The sequence below is a fragment of the Scyliorhinus torazame genome, chromosome 11 (assembly GCF_047496885.1).
Source record: "Scyliorhinus torazame isolate Kashiwa2021f chromosome 11, sScyTor2.1, whole genome shotgun sequence".
NCBI lineage: Eukaryota > Metazoa > Chordata > Chondrichthyes > Carcharhiniformes > Scyliorhinidae > Scyliorhinus > Scyliorhinus torazame.
Genome location: NC_092717.1, coordinates 53528397 through 53546494, shown reverse-complemented (window position 1 = coordinate 53546494; position 18098 = coordinate 53528397). Strand labels below are relative to the sequence as shown.

At 47.0% G+C, this 18098-nt stretch overlaps 1 protein-coding gene across 5 annotated transcripts in view; it reads left to right on the top strand.

Annotated features, from left to right (window-relative positions):
• The window catches only part of LOC140385290 (upstream-binding protein 1-like), a 150391-nt gene that overhangs the window by 63793 nt on the left and 68500 nt on the right, over positions 1–18098 (top strand). For 4 of the 5 annotated variants that reach the window (XM_072467288.1, XM_072467289.1, XM_072467292.1 and 1 more), the window contains 2 exons: positions 234–339; positions 15994–16100. In XM_072467288.1, the coding sequence (XP_072323389.1) occupies positions 234–339; positions 15994–16100 (213 nt within the window). The remainder of the gene's footprint in view (positions 1–233; positions 340–15993; positions 16101–18098) is intronic. The other variant, XM_072467290.1, reaches the window with a different exon arrangement.

The window sequence follows — 18098 nt, the reverse complement described above, 5'->3', positions numbered from 1 at the left end:
GTTGCTATCTTTTCTGAGTTAAGTTAACTTTGCCAAGACTAAGGACTGAACTTGTGACAGATTTGTACTATCTTCGCAGGAGGCAAAGAAAATTACATTTAGAGTCACCAGAGTAGATTTAGATTTGGGTGCAGTTTCCACTGGCTAACAATGTGGTCAAGTTCGGCAAAAGTTCCATGATTCATTGCCTTTTTATGTAGGAAATAAGTATGATTGTACCTTTTCAATCCTAGAGTATTGTGCGAGTTGTATTTCATGACCGTAGACTCCAATACAGCGAACATCAGCAGTTGGAAGGTTGGAAATGGAACCGGCCAGGAGATAGACTTCTTGATTTAGGTATGTTTTTTGCAATAGACTGGTCTTGCTTTTGTCAAGTTTCCCCTTCTCAAAGACAGATAATGTCGTATTTTTATGGTACAATAAATAAGGTTGATGAGCTTCAGGCACAAGTTGACACATGAACTATGCATTGCTGACAAAGAGAGAACTGCCTCAAAGAAGGGAAGAATTAGGAACTTGCTATTCCGAGCTACAAGATAGTCAGGAAACATAGGACACAAACAAAATTAGGTTCTGATGTCAGTATTGATCAAAAAAGCTATTACAACACTGCAAAGGGATGATGTCGTTGGTTAGAATTAAGGAACACCAGAGGAACTGTTAATCTACTGAGTGCATGTAATCTGCTGGTGTATATTATGGGCCACCAAACAGTGGAAAGGAGATAGGGGATAGCAATCAGCAGTGGGAGGCCTCACTAAGCAATGCTTGTCTAAGCTCAGCAGCTTCAGTGCTTGGGTTAGTGCCAGAGCCTGACTCCAGCCCAGGGGATAGATGTGCCGGGGTTGGGGATGCAGGTTGGGGAAAAAAGCAGCGGAGGGAAGAAGAGGCACAGGCCCATGAGGTGGAGAAATGGTGGGACATTCACCTGAATGAATTCCACTGTTTGGCTCTCAAATTCTTGGTCTGCAGAGATACTCGAGGACTATTGATTTTGACCCTCTCTGCAGCGTGGAGCCGAGTACAGCCGCATTCGGACATAGAGGTGTTTGGAGAATTTTCTGCACCAAGCAGAGGCTAGTGGTTCAAACAAGAGCCAATCTTAAGTGAGTTATGGCTGTCTGATGAATCTGTGGTTGTGCTGTTAGCTGCACTGTTGTTGATGTAATTTTACTTGAACTTTCTTTTTACTTCTTTGAATTTTACTTAAAATGATTGTAAAACTTACCTTAATTCAGCCTGTGGCTGTGACGAGAGTTGGGCTTTAACAAATCATTAATAATAAAGGTTTGGGTGGGACTGCTTTTTTCTCCCACCAACATCCCTGGTAGGCTCAGAGCACCAAACGGGGTTCATTGAGGGGTGGCAACTGGCCAATAATATTAGCCAATTTTGTGAAATTCTTCCGATATAAGCTAAATTTATCGAAGAGTGAGTGACGTATTTCTGGTTAATACCCAGGGAATGAGTACAAATCTGGAAGTTTTACCGTTCAAACTGGCCAAAACAAAATTTAGATACTTGGGTATACAAATACCACATGACTGAGACATGATGCTGAAATGAAACTTGTCTAGTTTGGTTGAGGTAGTGAAAGGGGATCTGAAGAGGTGGAATTCCCTGCCGTTATCCCTGGCGGGAAGAATATAAACAATTAAGATGAACATACTACCGAGATTCTTATTCGTCTCCCAAACTGTTCCAATATTCCTCTCAAAAAAGCATTCTTCCGTAGGCTGGACAGATTAATTTTGGAATTTGTATGGGCATGTAAAACTCCCAGAATTCTGAAGATCTTTTTGCAAAGCGGGAGGAAGGTTGGCACTCACAAACGTATACTACTATTAGGCGACAACTATTAGGCGACAAATATAGAGAAGTTGGGATGTTGATGGAAAGAAAAGAAATCCGAATGGGTTCGGGTAGAGGAGGCTTCCTGTATGAGGTCAAGTTTGAAAGCCTTGACCCCACTCCTGTTCTCTCTGGGCAGGTACACTAGGAATCAGTGGTTGCAGCTTCACTCAAAATATGGAACCAATTGAGACAACACTTTTGGGCTAAGAGGCATGTCAACATTGGCCTCATTATGTAGGAATCATTGGTTTATGCTGGGAAAGTTGGATTCAATATATGGTAGTTTGGGTAGAACGGTTGGTGGGTTTTTATTTTTTATAAATATTTTATTGAAAATTTTTGGTCAACCAACACAGTACATTGTGCATCCTTTACACAATATTATAACAACACAAATAACAATGACCTATTTTATAAACAAAAAATGAATAAATAATAAATAACAAAAATGAAAACTAACCCTAATTGGCAACTGCCTTATCACAAGTAACACTCTCCAAAAATATAATTTAACAGTCCAATATATAATTATCTGTCGCAACGACCTATACATATTATACAGTATATATTAACAACCCTGAGAGTCCTTCTGGTTCCTCCTCCCCCCCCCCCCCCACCCCCCGATCCTGGGCGGCTGCTGCTACCTTCTTTTTTCCATTCCATCTATCTTTCTGCGAGGTATTCGACGAACGGTTGCCACCGCCTGGTGAACCCTTGAGCCGACCCCCTTAGAACGAACTTAATCCGCTCTAGCTTTATAAACACTGCCATGTCATTTATCCAGGTCTCCACCCCCGGGGGCTTGGCTTCTTTCCACATTAACAATATCCTGCGCCGGCTACTAGGGACGCAAAGGCCAAAAGATCGGCCTCTCTCGCCTCCTGCACTCCCGGCTCTTGTGCAACCCCAAATATAGCCAACCCCCAGCTTGGTTCGACCCGGACCCCCACTACTTTTGAAAGCACCTTTGTCACCCCCATCCAAAACCCCTGTAGTGCCGGGCATGACCAAAACATATGGGTATGATTCGCTGGGCTTCTCGAGCACCTCGCACACCTATCCTCCACCCCAAAAAATTTACTGAGCCGTGCTCCAGTCATATGCGCCCTGTGTAATACCTTAAACTGAATCAGGCTTAGCCTGGCACACGAGGACGACGAGTTTACCCTGCTTAGGGCATCTGCCCACAGCCCCTCCTCGATCTCCTCCCCCAGCTCTTCTTCCCATTTCCCTTTTAGTTCATCTACCATAGTTTCCCCTTCGTCCCTCATTTCCCTATATATATCTGACACCTTACCATCCCCCACCCATGTCTTTGAGATCACTCTGTCCTGCACCTCTTGTGTCGGGAGCTGCGGGAATTCCCTCACCTGTTGCCTCGCAAAAGCCCTCAGTTGCATATACCTGAATGCATTCCCTTGGGGCGACCCATATTTCTCGGTCAGCGCTCCCAGACTCGCGAACTTCCCATCCACAAACAGATCTTTCAGTTGCGTTATTCCTGCTCTTTGCCACATTCCATATCCCCATCCATTCCCCCTGGGGCAAACCTATGGTTGTTTCTTATCGGGGACCCCGCCAAGGCTCCAGTCTTTCCCCTATGCCGTCTCCACTGTCCCCAAATCTTCAGTGTAGCCACCACCACCGGGCTTGTGGTGTAGTTCCTCGGTGAGAACGGCAATGGGGCTGTCACCATAGCCTGTAGGCTAGTCCCCCTACAGGACGCCCTCTCTAATCTCTTCCACGCCGCTCCCTCCTCCTCTCCCATCCACTTACTCACCATTGAAATATTAGCGGCCCAATAATACTCACTTAAGCTCGGTAGTGCCAGCCCCCCCCTATCCCTGCTACGCTGTAAGAATCCCTTCCTCACTCTCGGGGTCTTCCCGGCCCACACAAAACCCATGATGCTCTTTTCAATCCTTTTTTTAAAAAAAAGCCTTCGTGATCACCACCGGGAGGCACTGAAACACAAAGAGGAATCTCGGGAGGACCACCATCTTAACCGCCTGCACCCTCCCTGCCAGTGACAGGGATACCAAAGAACAAAGAAATGTACAGCACAGGAACAGGCCCTTCGGCCCTCCAAGCCCGTGCCGACCATACTGCCCGACTAAACTACAATCTTCTACACTTCCTGGGTCCGTATCCTTCTATTCCCATCCTATTCATATATTTGTCAAGATGCCCCTTAAATGTCCCTATCGTCCCTGCTTCCACTACCTCCTCCGGTAGTGAGTTCCAGGCACCCACTACCCTCTGCGTAAGAAAACTTGCCTCGTACATCTACTCTAAACCTTGCCCCTCTCACCTTAAACCTATGCCCCCTAGTAATTGACCCCTCTACCCTGGGGAAAAGCCTCTGACTATCCACTCTGTCTATGCCCCTCATAATTTTGTATACCTCTATCAGGTCGCCCCTCAACCTCCTTCGTTCCAGTGAGAACAAACCGAGTTTATTCAATCGCTCCTCATAGCTTATGCCCTCCATACCAGGCAACATTCTGGTAAATCTCTTCTGCACCCTCTCTAAAGCCTCCACATCCTTCTGGTAGTGTGGCGACCAGAATTGAACACTATACTCCAAGTGCGGCCTAACTAAGGTTCTATACAGCTGCAACATGACTTGCCAATTCTTATACTCAATGCCCCGGCCAATGAAGGCAAGCATGCCGTATGCCTTCTTGACTACCTTCTCCACCTGTGTTGCCCCTTTCAATGACCTGTGGACCTGTACTCCTAGATCTCTTTGACTTTCAATACTCTTGAGGGTTCTACCATTCACTGTATATTCCCTACCTGCATTAGCCCTTCCAAAATGCATTACCTCACATTTGTCCGGATTAAACTCCATCTGCCATCTCTCCGCCCAAGTCTCCAGACAATCTAAATCCTGCTGTATCCTCAGACAGTCCTCATCGCTATCCGCAATTCCACCAACCTTTGTGTCGTCTGCAAACTTACTAATCAGACCAGTTACATTTTCCTCCAAATCATTTATATATACTACAAAGAGCAAAGGTCCCAGCACTGATCCCTGTGGAACACCACTGGTCACAGCCCTCCAATTAGAAAAGCATCCCTCCATTGCTACCCTCTGCCTTCTATGGCCTAGCCAGTTCTGTATCCACCTTGCCAGTTCACCCCTGATCCCATGTGACTTCACCTTTTGTACTAGTCTACCATGAGGGACCTTGTCAAAGGCCTTACTGAAGTCCATATAGACAACATCTACTGCCCTACCTGCATCAATCATCTTAGTGACCTCCTCGAAAAACTCTATCAAGTTAGTGAGACACGACCTCCCCTTCACAAAACCGTGCTGCCTCTCACTAATACGTCCATTTGCTTCCAAATGGGAGTAGATCCTGTCTCTAAGAATTCTCTCCAGTAATTTCCCTACCACTGAAGTAAGGCTCACCGGCCTGTAGTTCCCGGGATTATCCTTGCTAACCTTCTTAAACAGAGGAACAACATTGGCTATTCTCCAGTCCTCCGGGACATCCCCTGAAGACAGCGAGGATCCAAAGATTTCTGTCAAGGCCTCAGCAATTTCCTCTCCAGCCTCCTTCAGTATTCTGGGGTAGATCCCATCAGGCCCTGGGGACTTATCTACCTTAATATTTTTTAAGACACCCAACACCTCGTCTTTTTGGATCTCAATGTGACCCAGGCTATCTACACACCCTTCTCCAGACTCAACATCTACCAATTCCTTCTCTTTGGTGAATACTGATGCAAAGTATTCATTTAGTACCTCGCCCATTTCCTCTGGCTCCACACATAGATTCCCTTGCCTATCCTTCAGTGGGCCAACCCTTTCCCTGGCTACCCTCTTGCTTTTTATGTACGTGTAAAAAGCCTTGGGATTTTCCTTAACCCTATTTGCCAATGTCTTTTCGTGACCCCTTCTAGCCCTCCTGACTCCTTGCTTAAGTTCCTTCCTGCTTTCCTTATATTCCACGCAGGCTTCGTCTGTTCCCAGCCTTTTAGCCCTGAAAAATGCCTCCTTTTTCTTTTTGACAAGGCCTACAATATCTCTCGTTATCCAAGGTTCCCGAAAATTGCCGTATTTATCTTTCTTCCTCACAGGAACATGCCTGTCCTGTATTCCTTTCAACTGACACTTGAAAGCCTCCCACATGTCAGATGTTGATTTGCCCTCAAACATCCGCCCCCAATCTATGTTCTTCAGTTCCCGCCTAATATTGTTATAATTAGCCTTCCCCCAATTTAGCACATTCATCCTCGGACCACTCTTATCCTTGTCCACCAGTACTTTAAAACTTACTGAATTGTGGTCACTGTTACCAAAATGCTCCCCTACTGAAACATCTACCACCTGGCCGGGCTCATTCCCCAATACCAGGTCCAGTACCGCCCCTTCTCTAGTTGGACTGTTTACATATTGTTTTAAGAAGCCCTCCTGGATGCTCCTTACAAACTCCGCCCCGTCTAAGCCCGTGGCACTAAGTGAGTCGCAGTCAATATTGGGGAAGTTGAAGTCTCCCATCACCACAACCCTGTTGTTTTTACTCTTTTCCAAAATCTGTCTACCTATCTGCTCCTCTATCTCCCGCTGGCTGTTGGGAGGCCTGTAGTATACCCCCAACATTGTGACTGCACCCTTCTTATTCCTGATCTCTACCCATATAGCCTCACTGCCCTCTGAGGTGTCCTCTCGCAGTATAGCTGTGATATTCTCCCGAACAAGTAGCGCAACTCCGCCTTCCCTTTTACATCCCCCTCTATCCCGCCTGAAACATCTAAATCCTGGAACGTTTAGCTGCCAATCCTGCCCTTCCCTCAACCAGGTCTCTGTAATGGCAACAACATCATAGTTCCAAGTAGTAATCCAAGCTCCAAGTTCATCTGCCTTACCCGTAATGCTCCTTGCATTAAAACATATGCACTTCAGGCCACCAGACCCGCTGTGTTCAGCAACTTCTCCCCGTCTGCTCTGCCTCAGAGCCACACTGTCCCTATTCCCTAGTTCTCCCTCAATGCTCTCACCTTCTGACCTATTGCTCCCGTGCCCACCCCCCTGCCATACTAGTTTAAACCCTCCCGTGTGACACTAGCAAACCTCGCGGCCAGGATATTTATGCCTCTCCGGTTTAGATGCAACCCGTCCATCTTATACAGGTCACACCTGCCCCGGAAGAGCTCCCAGTGGTCCAGATAACGGAAACCCTCCCTCCTACACCAGCTGTTTAGCCACGTGTTCGTCTGCTCTATCTTCCTATTTCTAGCCTCACTGGCACGTGGCACAGGGAGTAATCCCGAGATTACAACCCTCGAGGTCCTGTCTTTTAACTTTCTGCCTAGTTGAACTCCTGCTGCAGGACCTCATGCCCCTTCCTGCCTATGTCGTTAGTACCAATATGTACAACAACCTCTGCCTGTTTGCCCTCCCCCTTCAGGATTCCCTCTACCCGTTCGGAGACATCCTGGACCCTGGCACCAGGGAGGCAACATACCATCCTGGAGTCTCTTTCACGTCCACAGAAGCGCCTATCTGTGCCCCTGACTATAGAGTCCCCTATTACTATTACTCTTCTGCGCTTTGACCCTCCCTTCTGAACATCAGAGCCAGCCGTGGTGCCACTGCTCTGGCTGCTGCTGTTTTCCCCTGATAGGCTATCCCCCCCGACAGTATCCAAAGGGGTATATCTGTTCGAGAGGGGGACAACCACAGGGGATTCCTGCACTGACTGCCTGCCCTTTCTGGTGGTCACCCATTTCTCTGCCTGCACCTTGGGTGTGACCACATTTACATAACTGCGATCTATGACGCTTTCCGCCACCTGCATGCTCCTAAGTGCATCCAATTGCTGCTCCAACCGAACCATGCGGTCTGTGAGGAGCTGCAGTTGGGTGCACTTTCTGCAGATGAAGCCATCCGGGACGCTGGAAGCCTCCCGGACCTGCCACATCTCACAGTCAGAGCACAGCACCCCTCTAACTGACATTGCGTCAATTAATTAAAATTAAAATTTGTCTTTTTCTTTTTAAATACTTTTATTTTAAAATTGCAAAGTTACTGTCAACTATCTGTTTCCTAGCACTAGATTTCTAATAGAAATGCGATAGCTAACTATAATACTCTCCGATTTCTGGCTTAGATATCCTCTAAATTATAATTAAGTTATTATGTTTAATTAGTTCCCAAATACTCAAATTTTTTTTTTTTTAAATTTAGGTTAGAATCCCAACCAGCCACTCAGGTCACAGCTTTTCTGTGATGTCACTTCAGTTTCCCCCCGACACACAATTTGAAAAAAGGTATAAAAGTAAAAATCACTTACTTACCTTCTTACCTTCTGAGTGTCTTAGATATTCTCAGGTTCTCTCGCTGACAGAGACTGCTCCTCCACCTCCGATCCTTGACCTGCACAATGCTAATAATATAATAATATAATATGGCACTTACCTTACACCAATGGGTCTTATTATTAGGTTAGAGGAGGAGGGCGGGTGGGAGACACTACACGTGTAGTGTCTCGGGTTTCCTCTCCACCAGAATTTATTGGTTGGGGGGGGGGGGGAATTGCCAGAGGCCGAACTTCCGGTTCCCGCCTTATATAAAAACAAATAAAACAGAAAAGAAGAACAGACACGGGACCAGGCAAGGCTTATTAAATTCACTACTCACCTCCCAGAAGGCCCCTGCGCACCGCTGCCGCCGAAATCCAAAGGGCTGCTCCTGTAAAGGTAAGGTTTTTAAATACACTACTCACCTCCAAGAAGGCCCCTGCGCACCGCTGCCGCCGAAATCCAAAGGGCTGCTCCTGTAAAGGTAAGGTTTTTAAACTCACTACTCACCTCCCAGAAGGCCCCTGCGCACCGCTGCCGCCGAAATCCAAAGGGCTGCTCCTGTAAAGGTAAGGTTTTTAAATACACTACTCACCTCCAAGAAGGCCCCTGCGCACCGCTGCCGCCGAAATCCAAAGGGCTGCTCCTGTAAAGGTAAGGTTTTTAAATACACTACTCACCTCCCAGAAGGCCCCTGCGCACCGCTGCCGCCGAAATCCAAAGGGCTGCTCCTGTAAAGGTAAGGTTTTTAAATACACTACTCACCTCCAAGAAGGCACCTGCGCACCGCTGCCGCCGAAATCCAAAGGGCTGCTCCTGTAAAGGTAAGGTTTTTAAATACACTACTCACCTCCCAGAAGGCCCCTGCGCACCGCTGCCGCCGAAATCCAAAGGGCTGCTCCTGTAAAGGTAAGGTTTTTAAATACACTACTCACCTCCAAGAAGGCCCCTGCGCATCGCTGCCGCCAAAATCCAAAGGGCTGCTCCTGTAAAGGTAAGAGCTTTTAAACTCACTACTCACCTCCCAGAAGGCCCCTGCGCACCGCTGCCGCCGAAATCCAAAGGGCTGCTCCTGTAAAGGTAAGGTTTTTAAATACACTACTCACCTCCAAGAAGGCCCCTGCGCACCGCTGCCGCCGAAATCCAAAGGGCTGCTCCTGTAAAGGTAAGAGCTTTTAAACTCACTACTCACCTCCCAGAAGGCCCCTGCGCACCGCTGCCGCCGAAATCCAAAGGGCTGCTCCTGTAAAGGTAAGGTTTTTAAATACACTACTCGCCTCCAAGAAGGCCCCTGCGCACCGCTGCCGCCAAAATCCAAAGGGCTGCTCCTGTAAAGGTAAGAGCTTTTAAACTCACTACTCACCTCCCAGAAGGCCCCTGCGCACCGCTGCCGCCGAAATCCAAAGGGCTGCTCCTGTAAAGGTAAGGTTTTTAAATACACTACTCACCTCCAAGAAGGCCCCTGCGCACCGCTGCCGCCGAAATCCAAAGGGCTGCTCCTGTAAAGGTAAGGTTTTTAAATACACTACTCACCTCCAAGAAGGCCCCTGCGCACCGCTGCCGCCGAAATCCAAAGGGATGCTCCTGTAAAGGTAAGAGCTTTTAAACTCACTACTCACCTCCCAGAAGGCCCCTGCGCACCGCTGCCGCCGAAATCCAAAGGGCTGCTCCTGTAAAGGTAAGGTTTTTAAATACACTACTCACCTCCCAGAAGGCCCCTGCGCACCGCTGCCGCCGAAATCCAAAGGGCTGCTCCTGTAAAGGTAAGGTTTTTAAATACACTACTCACCTCCAAGAAGGCCCCTGCGCACCGCTGCCGCCGAAATCCATATCCCATCTCTTGAAATCCTCCTCCATTTGTTCCACCAACCGCGTTAAATTTAACCTATGCAATGTGCCCCAATTCTTGGCTATCTGGATCCCCAGGTAACGAAAGTCCCTTGTTACCTTCCTCAACGGTAGGTCCTCTATTTCTCTGCTCTGCTCCCCTGGATGCACCACAAACAACTTACTTTTCCCCATGTTCAATTTATACCCTGAAAAATCCCCAAACTCCCCAAGTATCCGCATTATTTCTGGCATCCCCTCCGCCGGGTCTGCCACGTATAGTAGCAAATAGTCCGCATACAAAGATACCTGGTGTTCTTCTCCTCCTCTAAGTACTCCCCTCCACTTCTTGGAACCCCTCAACGCTATCGCCAGGGGCTAAATCGCCAGTGCAAACAATAATGGGGACAGAGGGCATCCCTGCCTTGTCCCTCTATGGAGCCGAAAATATGCAGATCCCCGTCCATTCATGACCACGCTCGCCATCGGGGCCCTATACAACAGCTGCACCCATCTAACATACCCCTCTCCAAAACCAAATCTCCTCAACACCTCCCACAAATAATCCCACTCCACTCTATCAAATGCTTTCTCGGCATCCATCGCCACTACTATCTCCGTTTCCCCCTCTGGTGGGGCCATCATCATTACCCCTAACAGCCTCCGTATATTCGTGTTCAGCTGTCTCCCCTTCACAAACCCAGTTTGGTCCTCGTGGACCACCCCCGGGACACATTCCTCTATTCTCATTGCCATTACCTTGGCCATGATCTTGGCATCTACATTTAGGAGGGAAATAGGTCTATATGACCCGCATTTTAGAGGGTCCTTTTCCTTCTTTAAGAGAAGCGATATCGTTGCTTCAGACATAGTTGGGGGCAGATGCCCCCTTTCCTTTGCCTCATTAAAGGTCCTCATCAGTAGCGGGGCGAGCAAGTCCACATATTTTCTATAGAATTCGACTGGGAATCCATCCGGTCCCGGGGCCTTTCCCGCCTGCATGCTCCTAATTCCTTTCACCACTTCTTCTACCTCGATCTGTGCTCCCAGTCCCACCCTTTCCTGCTCTTCCACCTTGGGAAATTCCTGCCGATCCAAGAAGCCCATCATTCTCTCCCTCCCATCCGGGGGTTGAGCTTCATATAATTTTTTATAAAATGTCCTGAACACTCCATTCACTCTCTCCGCTCCCCATCTCTCCTTCCTCATCCCTCACTCCCCCTCTTACCCTTGCTGCTCCCCTTTTCCTCAATTGGTGTGCCAGCAACCTGCTCGCCTTCTCCCCATATTCGTACTGTACACCCTGTGCCTTCCTCCATTGTGCCTCTGCAGTGCCCGTAGTCAGCAAGTCAAATTCTACATGTAGCCTTTGCCTTTCCCTGTACAGTCCCTCCTCCGGTGCTTCCGCATATTGTCTGTCCACCCTCAAAAGTTCTTGTAGCAACCGCTCCCGTTCCTTACTCTCCTGCTTCCCTTTATGTGCCCTTATTGATATCAGCTCCCCTCTAACCACCGCCTTCAACGCCTCCCAGACCACTCCCACCTGGACCTCCCCATTATCATTGAGTTCCAAGTACTTTTCAATGCACCCCCTCACCCTTAGACACCCCCCCTCATCTGCCATTAGTCCCATGTCCATTCTCCAGGGTGGGCGCCCTCCTGTTTCATCCCCTATCTCCAAGTCCACCCAGTGTGGAGCGTGATCCGAAATGGCTATAGCCGTATACTCCGTTCCCCTCACCTTCGGGATCAACGCCCTTCCCAGCACAAAAAAGTCTATTCGCGAGTAGACTTTATGGACATTGGAGAAAAACGAGAACTCCTTACTCCTAGGTCTGCTAAATCTCCACGGGTCTGCACCTCCCATCTGCTCCATAAAATCTTTAAGTACCTTGGCTGCTGCCGGCCTCCTTCCAGTCCTGGACTTCGACCTATCCAGCCCTGGTTCCAACACTGTATTAAAATCTCCCCCCATTATCAGCTTTCCCATCTCTAGGTCCGGAATGCGTCCTAGCATCCGCCTCATAAAATTGGCATCATCCCAGTTCGGGGCATATACGTTTACCAAAACCACCGTCTCCCCCTGTAGTTTGCCACTCACCATCACGTATCTGCCCCCGTTATCCGCCACTGTAGTCTTTGCCTCGAACATTACCCGCTTCCCCACTAATATAGCCACCCCCCTGTTTTTCGCATCTAGCCCCGAATGGAACACCTGCCCCACCCATCCTTTGCGTAGCCTAACCTGGTCTATCAGCACGGTAGCATAGTGGATAGCACAATTGCTTCACAGCTCCAGGGTCCCAGGTTCGATTCCTGGCTTGGGTCACTGTCTGTGCGGAGTCTGCACGTCCTCCCCGTGTGTGCGTGGGTTTCCTCCGGGTGCTCCGGTTTCCTCCCACAGTCCAAAGATGTGCAGGTTAGGTGGATTGGCCATGTTAAATTGTCCTGAGTGTCCAAAATTGCCCTTCGTGTTGGGTGTGGTTACTGGGTTAAGGGGTTATGGGGATAGGGTGGAGGTGTGGGCTTCGGTATGGTGCTCTTTCCAAGAGCCGGTGCAGACTCGATGGGCCGAATGGCCTCCTTCTGCACTGTAAATTCTATGAATTCTATCAGTTTCAGGTGCGTTTCCTGTAACATAACCACATCTGCCTTAAGTTTCTTAAGGTGTGCGAGTACCCGTGCCCTCTTTATCGGCCCGTTCAGCCCTCTCACGTTCCACGTGGTCAGCTGGGTTGGGGGGCTTCCTACCCCCCCCCCCCCCCTCCTTGTCGATTAGCCATCCCCTTTTTCCAGCTCCTCACCCGGTTCCCACGCAGCTGTATCTCCCCCAGGCGGTGCCCCCCCCCCCCCGCCCATCCTCTCCCATACCAGCTCCCCCCTCTCCCCAGCAGCAGCAACCCAGTAATTCCCCCCTCCCACCCCCCACCCCCCGCTAGATCCCCCACTAGCGTAATTACTCCCCCCATGTTGCTCCCAGAAGTCAGCAAACTCTGGCCGACCTCGGCTTCCCCCCCCGTGACCTCGGCTCGCACCGTGCGACGCCCCCTCCTTCCTGCTTCTCTATTCCCGCCATGATTATCATAGCGCGGGAACCAAGCCCGCGCTTCTCCCTTGGTCCCGCCCCCAATGGCCAACACCCCATCTCCTCCACCTCCCCTCCTCCCCCCATCACCACCTGTGGGAGAGAGAAAAGTTACCACATCGCAGGATTAGTACATAAAACTCCTCTCTTCCCCCCCCCCCCCTTTTTAACCCCCCTCTTCGCCCCCCACATTCGCCCCACCACTTTGTTCAAACGTTCTTTTTAATAACCCGCTCATTCCAGTTTTTCTTCCACAATAAAAGTCCACGCTTCATCCGCTGTCTCAAAGTAGTGGTGCCTCCCTCGATATGTGACCCACAGTCTTGCCGGTTGCAGCATTCCAAATTTTATCTTCTTTTTATGAAGCACCGCCTTGGCCCGATTAAAGCTCGCCCTCCTTCTCGCCACCTCCGCACTCCAGTCTTGATAAACGCGGATCACCGCGTTCTCCCATTTACTGCTCCGAGTTTTCTTTGCCCATCTAAGGACCATTTCTCTATCCTTAAAACGGAGGAATCTCACCACTATGGCTCTGGGAATTTCTCCTGCTCTCGGTCCTCGCGCCATCACTCGGTATGCTCCCTCCACCTCCAACGGACCCGCCGGGGCCTCCGCTCCCATTAACGAGTGCAGCATCGTGCTCACATATGCCCCGACGTCCGCTCCCTCTGCACCTTCAGGAAGACCAAGAATCCTCAGGTTGTTCCTCCTTGCGTTGTTCTCCAGTGCCTCCAACCTTTCCACACATCGTTTCTGATGTGCCTCATGCGTCTCCGTCTTCACCACCAGGCCCTGTATGTCGTCCTCATTCTCGGCTGCCTTTGCCTTCACGACCCGAAGCTCCCGCTCCTGGGTCTTTTGTTCCTCCTTTAGCCCTTCGATCGCCTGTAGTATCGGGGCCAACAGCTCTTTCTTCATTTCCTTTTTGAGCTCTTCCACACAGCATTTCAAGAACTCTTGTTGTTCAGGGCCCCATGTTAAACTGCCACCTTCCGACGCCATCTTGGTTTTTGCTTGCCTTCCTTGCCACTGTTCTAAAGGATCCACTGCAATCCGGCCACTTTCTCATCCTTTTTTCATCCGCACCCAGGGGGGATTCCCTTCTGGTTTACCGCACAGTGTTTTTAGCCGTCAAAATTGCCGTTGGGGCTCCTATCAAGAGCCCAAAAGTCCGTTTCACCGGGAGCTGCCGAAACGCGCGACTCAGCTGGTCATCGCCGCACCCGGATGTCCGGGGGTGGGGTTTATTTATTAAAGGAAGATTTGCAAAACTGGAAGAATTACTTGGGAAATTTGAATTGCCTCTAGGGAGTGAATTTAGATACATTCAGGACAAAAAACTTTGCACGCAATGAACCACTCTCGTTTCCTCATCTGCCAGAAGTTACGCTACTGGAAAAATTATTAACTCGGGATGACCTGGGAAAAGGGAAAACTGGAGAAATTTGAGTGGCTATTGGAAACTGATAAGGGGCCAATAAGAAGAAATAAGAAAGAAGTGGCAGGAGGAGTTGGGAATCAAGCTTGGAGGGGGGATCTGGAGTGAGATCATGCACCAAATTATCTTGTGCTTGGATGAGCTTCATTCAGTTCTAGGTAGTGCACAGGACTCATGACGAGGGCCCGGATGAGCCCCAAAAAAGATGAATGTGAAAAGTGGGAGCGGATTGGCAAAACGTTCACATCTGTTCTGGGAAGGGATTTCTGGCCTGCAGTATTTTACACAATATCAAAGATAGTGCGGGTCAAATTGGCACTGTGCCCTTTGGTGGGGGCTGACGTAGTTGCCTTTGCCCCACTAATTGCAAGACAACAAAATCCTATTAAGTTGGAGATCTATGGTGCCAGCAGAGGTTTCGGCATGGCTGTGAGATCTGGTTGAAATTTTGAAATTAGATAAAATTAAATTTGCACTCTGGATCAGAAGAAAAGTTTTTTGTGAAATGGAAGCTCTTTCTATCCTTTAAAGAAATTTTTGGCACCAAAGGTAAGGGGAGAGGGGAGGGTTTAGGGATAGGACAGGAAAATAAGGGATTATTTTGGGGAGGGAATAAAAGGGGAGAACAATTTGTTCAAACTGAGAAAAGAAATCACTAAATATGAAGTACATGTGAATTAAACCATTTGTTATCTGATGGTTAACTTGGTACTGTAGAATTCTTGAGGGCAATTGGGGATGGTCAATAAAAAAAAATGATGGCCGAGCTAGTAATGTCCACACCTTGTGAAATAATTTTTTAAAAAGTGTGTTAATTCCCTTTACTGCGCAGTCGTACCTTTGAAAGTCTGTATCCTGATGTATTTGTCAGAACTCACTTTACATAGAAGTATTGAGGGGAAAGAAACATGAAATTGACAGAACAAAGCTGAAGAAGGCTGAAAGTGTTCATTGCTTGCAATTAATTTGAAAGGGGCTGCAGATGTTAGACTCATTTCCCAATAAGTTATTTTGTACCAAGTAGGTAGAATTTTCATTTTGAAAAGGGGATACGAGAGATTTATTTATAAGAAATTAACAAATCTAAGTTAAAAGATTTGGAAAACTCCTAAATACAATTAGCACAAATACAGAAGGTAATGTATATTTCGAAGTGCAAGAAAAAAATAGTGAGTTTCCAGAAACCTGAGTGAGTTGATCAGCATACCACATATACAATAGTGAGCTATATAAACCGGGAAGTTTCAATCCTAAAGTTATTCCGTATCTCTTTTCACGTTATCAGCATTTACACATCATGGACTATTTCTCTCACATTAGCTCTGATCATTTGGAAGAAGAGTAGAGAGCTGGATGGTGTAGTTTGCATTATAATGAATAACTAAATATTAACATTGGTTATTTTCCGTTTCCTTTTATTAAGTTCCTGTACTGCAGATATAACAATTATATTTATCTTTTTAAACTACAGATGTTCCAATGTCTGTTGGAATCATTGACCCCAGGACTAATCCAGCACAACTGAATACTATTGAATTTCTATGGGACCCAGCAAAACGCACTTCTGCTTTTATTCAGGTTGGTAGAGATGCTTGTTCTTTGTGAAACTAGAGATGTTTTGGTGTAAATAATGGTATAACCGCTAATCAGATAACATACTAGATAGCTAACGGGTGCCACTGGGTATAATCAGAAATGGCCACCTGAAGTTAGAAGTGCAAGTTCTATATGTTTGGATGTGGGTTTATGTATACAGTGAACAAAATGCTTCTCTGCCTAGCTTTGAAAGCCTAGAGAATTGTTGATTTTTGAAATAATCATGTATTTTTTTTCTGTTAATTGTTTTATTAGAGCTACTCAAGAGGTGGACTTGCATTTTGTAGAGCCCTGCACTCATCTTCATTTCAGCACCCCCCCCCCCCCCCCACCCCCTACTAATGACGCCCCTCGAGTTCGCATCACAGAATGAAAAGACACAAGCCACAAAAATACACAAATTGACCACTGCTTAACTGCGTTAGTGCTTTTTAAACTTGTAAAAAAAAAAAGCCTGTGTGTGATATATATATATATATATATATATATATATAAATATATATATATATATATTGGCTGAATTGAAATCCATGCTAACCTCTTGTCAAAATGACAGTAAAGATGGTCAACATTGCGACGTGTGTCTTGAGACGAGCAAATGTGGAACTTGCTGATGCAATGAGATGGAAAAATCAGCCGTTGACATCACTGCATCACAGACCAGTGCAGCATAGAATGCACCAGTCCAGTGCAGGAGAAAATACTCCAATCAACATGATGCATACGCTGTCATTCAGTATATTTCACTTAGTTTCATTCAGTTTCAGAAGTTAACTTCCTGACTTTCGCTCTCAAAATCAAAGAAGTTATTGCCATAAGTTCACGTGAGTGGAATGTCCAGTAAGTCCACTTCCAATAACAGTGGCTTTGTCTGCAGAATTTTGTTCTTTGCCCCAGAAGAGACTTTCTGACAGCCAGTCTGGAGAACAAGGTGGTTAGAACTATCAGCATGTGATCAGCTGCAGCCATTGTATCAGACCAGCAATGGTTATTTTGTAAAACAGCATTTAAGAATAAGGAAGACAGACACTTTACATGTTCGAGCTTCGTCCCTGTTGGCATGACAATTTAGATGGCTTTTTTCCTATGCATTTTCTTCACAAAATCATCAGTTACAATAGTGTAGGTAAAATCTTGTAAAAACGAAGTTTCAGTCGTCAATATTACTGAATTATCAAATGTTCCTGACTCATCGTACTTAAATAATTCAACTCTTTTCAAAACAAAAAGAACACCGGAAGCATTTGTGACACGTAGTGTTAAAAATATTTTCAAAATGGTTTCCACATTTGAAAAGGTTGCCTGCAAACCATCACGTACAAGTCAGCTGGTCATCTTGAAGCACAGAGCTCATCATTATCGATGAAATGCTTGAATTGTTTCGCTTCATCTTCAAAAAGATTTGTCTATGCCCTCCCAGTAGAATTCGCTTAATTTCCTACTGCAGTGGCTTTTAGCATTCTCATCCAAACCTCTGTCGAGGCTAACTGAGGCTAACAATTGTGCAGCATTCAATAATTGTTGTATCAACATTTTGCAGGGATTTGCTGATGGTATTAATTCTTTGAAGTAAACATTTCCACACAACAGTAAAAATAGTAATACCGTACTTTTCAAGCTTCTCTGATAAGGATTTTGCTTCAGTTTTCACATGTGGTTGTTCTGAATTTGACGCGGCTATATCTAATAAGGTTTCCTTTATATCAGCAAAGTTCATTTTCAAAACCAAAACAGCATCTGCACGAGTGGACCACCTGGTGTCCCAAATTCTTTTTACATTCAAATGTTTTCCATTTTCCTGCTCCAAGCATGATCGCTATATATTCCACCGATGCGGGCAAGTGGAAAAAAGGCATACACATCTTGAACAAAGTCAAAAAAATGTACAGTTCTCTCACAGGATTCAGCTGCGGCGTTGCATTTAATAATTCAAGGAGTGACTGGAACATGGGATGAATAATGCACAGGGGCTTGTATTGT